We start from the raw sequence: 2,905 nt of genomic DNA, 5'->3' as shown, positions 1-2,905 counted from the left end.
GTACGGGCTGGTGGGCGGGTATGGGCTGGCGGGTGGGTGCGGGCTGGGGGGGGGGTACGGGCTGGTGGGCTGCGCGGGTGCGGGCTGACTGGCTGCGCGGGTACAGGCTGGCGGGCGGGTACGGGCTGACGGGCTGGCGGGCTGCGGGCACTTTTATTTCTGTGATTTTCCTCTGAAGTGCACATGGCTTTTTCTCGTACTGTTCTGTGTGTGTGCTTTATTTCACAATAAAACAAATTAAGTATGCATAGAAAATATGTCTTTTTTCTCTTGGTGGCAAGATTATGAAAAAATTTTCTTATGCTTTTCTATATTTTCCAAGTTTGAATTTCAGTGTAAGTACCTGGCTTTGTAATGCCGTTTTTCTGTTACACGATCATAATTTGCTTGCTTGCTTGTGGGAGCACTTTTGCGCAGCTGTGCTTGGTTAGTGAAAGCATGTCTCCCTTTCTAGGAAGGTTGTGCAGGACCAGCGTTCCCTGTGCAGGAGCCACTGCGTTTCCTGCAGATTCCGACCGGCACTGCAACGGATTCCCTGCCGGGGCTGAGGTCACCAACAGGCCATCACCGTGGAGACCCTTGGTGCTTCTCATTCCCCTGCGCCTGGGGCTCACGGACATCAACGAGGCCTACGTGGAGACGCTGAAGGTGGGTCTTGCCGTGCGGCGCTTGCCCTGGGTCCCCGTCCCCTTCTCCCAGTTTTCAGTCCCTTTCAGTGCGTCATCGTCATGTGGCCGTTTGTGCAGCCAGCTCTCGGGGGAGGGGTAAACGACCACGGTTTACACCATTTCCCAAGGGGTGGGTGGGTGTGAGGCACATCCGTCAGGAGACATGCTGCTCTACTTCTACAAGTGTCAAGGCGAATGTCGAGAATGAAAGCATGAGGCACTTATTGTAGGGGGTCCCCGGAACCAGGTGCCACTCCTTGGCCTGACAGGGAACCCTGCCCCTCCCAGGTCTCCACTGTGCCCTAGGCATGCCCGCCCCACTCCCCCACAGCCCTCTTGGCCTGAGCTCCCTTTGGAGGGTGGGTTGGCCTGTGGTGAAGAGACTTGTGGGCTGGGCTTGGGGATGGGCAGGGCTCTGTGAGGAACTCCAGCCACAGGCTCCCCCATGTCATGAAAGTAAAAGCGGGCCAGGCCCGGTGGCTCATGCTTGTAATCTCAGCACTTTGGGAGGCCGAAGCGTGCAGATCACGAGGTCAAGAGTTCGAGACCAACCTGGCCAACATGGTGAAACCCCATCTTTACTAAAAACACAAAAATCAGCTGGGCGTGCTGGCACACACCTGTAGTCCTAGCTACTCAGGAGGCTGAGGCAGGAGAATCGCTTGAACCCGAGAGGCAGAGCTTGCAGTGACCCAAGATTGTGCCATTGCACTCCATCCTGGGTGACAGAGTGAGACTCCATCCCAAAAAAAAAAAAAAGCAGAAGGGAAAACCATCCTTTCTTCAGTTAACTCAAATTTTAGACTAAGGAGTCACATTTGTATGGAACTGAAATGTAGCTTTCTGTTAAAATTATTCAGTTGTCTGAACTTGACCCCTCCCTCCAGCCTTCTGCCCACTCTGTTGTGTCCCTGCTGCCCCCGCACGTGGGCCCCATCTCCATCGCTTCTGCCCTGTTAGGTCAAAGCACTCAGCAGGGCCGCCTCCCCCACCCCTGCTCACATCTCCTGCCAGCCCCCCTCACTCCCAGCCTCCCCAAAGCCCACCTCCGACATGAAGCTTCCCTGAGCCGAGCCTGCAGATTGGGTTTCTTGCGCCTGTAGGATGTCCTGTGGTCTTTCCTGGACAGTAAGTTCTTCGGGACCATGTCCCCTCCTGTCCCCTCTTGTGTCACCCAGTTGGGTCTCAGCAGGCCCTTGGGCCCCCTATGGCAGTGGGTGGAGGGACCGTCTGCTCCCGCCTGGGACCTGTGCTCAGCTTCCCGCCCCTCCACAGCACTGCTTCATGATGCCCCAGTCCCTGGGCGTCATCGGAGGCAAGCCCAACAGCGCCCACTACTTCATCGGCTACGTTGGTGAGTCGGGTTCCCACCGTGTCCCTGTGGGCCTGTGCCCTTTAAGGGCATTCTGTGAGCAGGTCCCACACGCCAGGTGGTCACTTGAGTCCACCAGTAGAAAAGCAGCATGCTCTGAGCGGGGGGGTTCACATGCAGCCTGGCTGCTGGCAGCCTCCTGCGTACCCCGTTCCCTGATGGTCCCATGCCCTCTGCTCCCTCCCCTCCTCCTGCCCGCTGCTTCTCAGCATGATGTGGGTACAGTGGGTCTGAAACGCGGCCACCTCTGTCCCTTTCCTCTGCTGGCTCGGCCGCCCATCTGCCTGCCTGCCTCGTCCTCCCAGGTGAGGAGCTCATCTACCTGGACCCCCACACCACGCAGCCGGCCGTGGAGCCCACTGGCAGCTGCTTCATCCCGGACGAGAGCTTCCACTGCCAGCACCCGCCATGCCGCATGAGCATCGCGGAGCTCGACCCGTCCATCGCTGTGGTACGTGGCGGTCTCCTGAGCACTCAGGCCCGTATTCCCAGTCGTCTTGTACTGAATGCTGTTTGGGAATGACGAGGAAAATCTTCAGATTTTTGCATTTTGGTTTTTTTTCAACGTGTTGGGATGAGTACTGCGTTCACGGGGTTGGGATTCTGAAGGGCACAAGAGCCTGAACCGTGTCCTCGCACCTTCACGTCCCTCCCCCAGGCACCACCTCCTGCGCAGCCTTCATGGCCTTCGAGTGGCCCGGAGAGGGTGTGTCTGGGCGTGAGCGTGTGGGCACGTGCTGAGTGTGCGTGGATGAGTATGAGCCATGGTGTGTTCCCCTCACACCTACATTTAAACACGCGGGCGGCTCCTCCACCCCCTCCTGTGCCCTCTTCCTCACTCCCACACAGACACACGGGCGGCCCC

At 58.0% G+C, this 2,905-nt stretch overlaps 1 protein-coding gene across 1 annotated transcript; it reads left to right on the top strand.

The window, feature by feature from the left end:
- Window positions 1–454: 454 nt before the first annotated feature.
- On the top strand, window positions 455–2,578 carry LOC112617904 (cysteine protease ATG4B-like; the record flags this gene model as incomplete). Its single annotated transcript, XM_025374555.1, has 3 exons — window positions 455–648; window positions 1,944–2,022; window positions 2,346–2,578. Coding segments are annotated over 3 exons (491 nt in total), but the record flags the coding sequence as incomplete, so codon positions are not given.
- Between the last annotated feature and the right edge of the window lie 327 nt (window positions 2,579–2,905).

The sequence above is a fragment of the Theropithecus gelada genome, unplaced genomic scaffold, assembly GCF_003255815.1.
Source record: "Theropithecus gelada isolate Dixy unplaced genomic scaffold, Tgel_1.0 HiC_scaffold_5906, whole genome shotgun sequence".
Lineage (NCBI taxonomy): Eukaryota > Metazoa > Chordata > Mammalia > Primates > Cercopithecidae > Theropithecus > Theropithecus gelada.
This window is presented reverse-complemented; position numbering and strand designations above follow the sequence as displayed.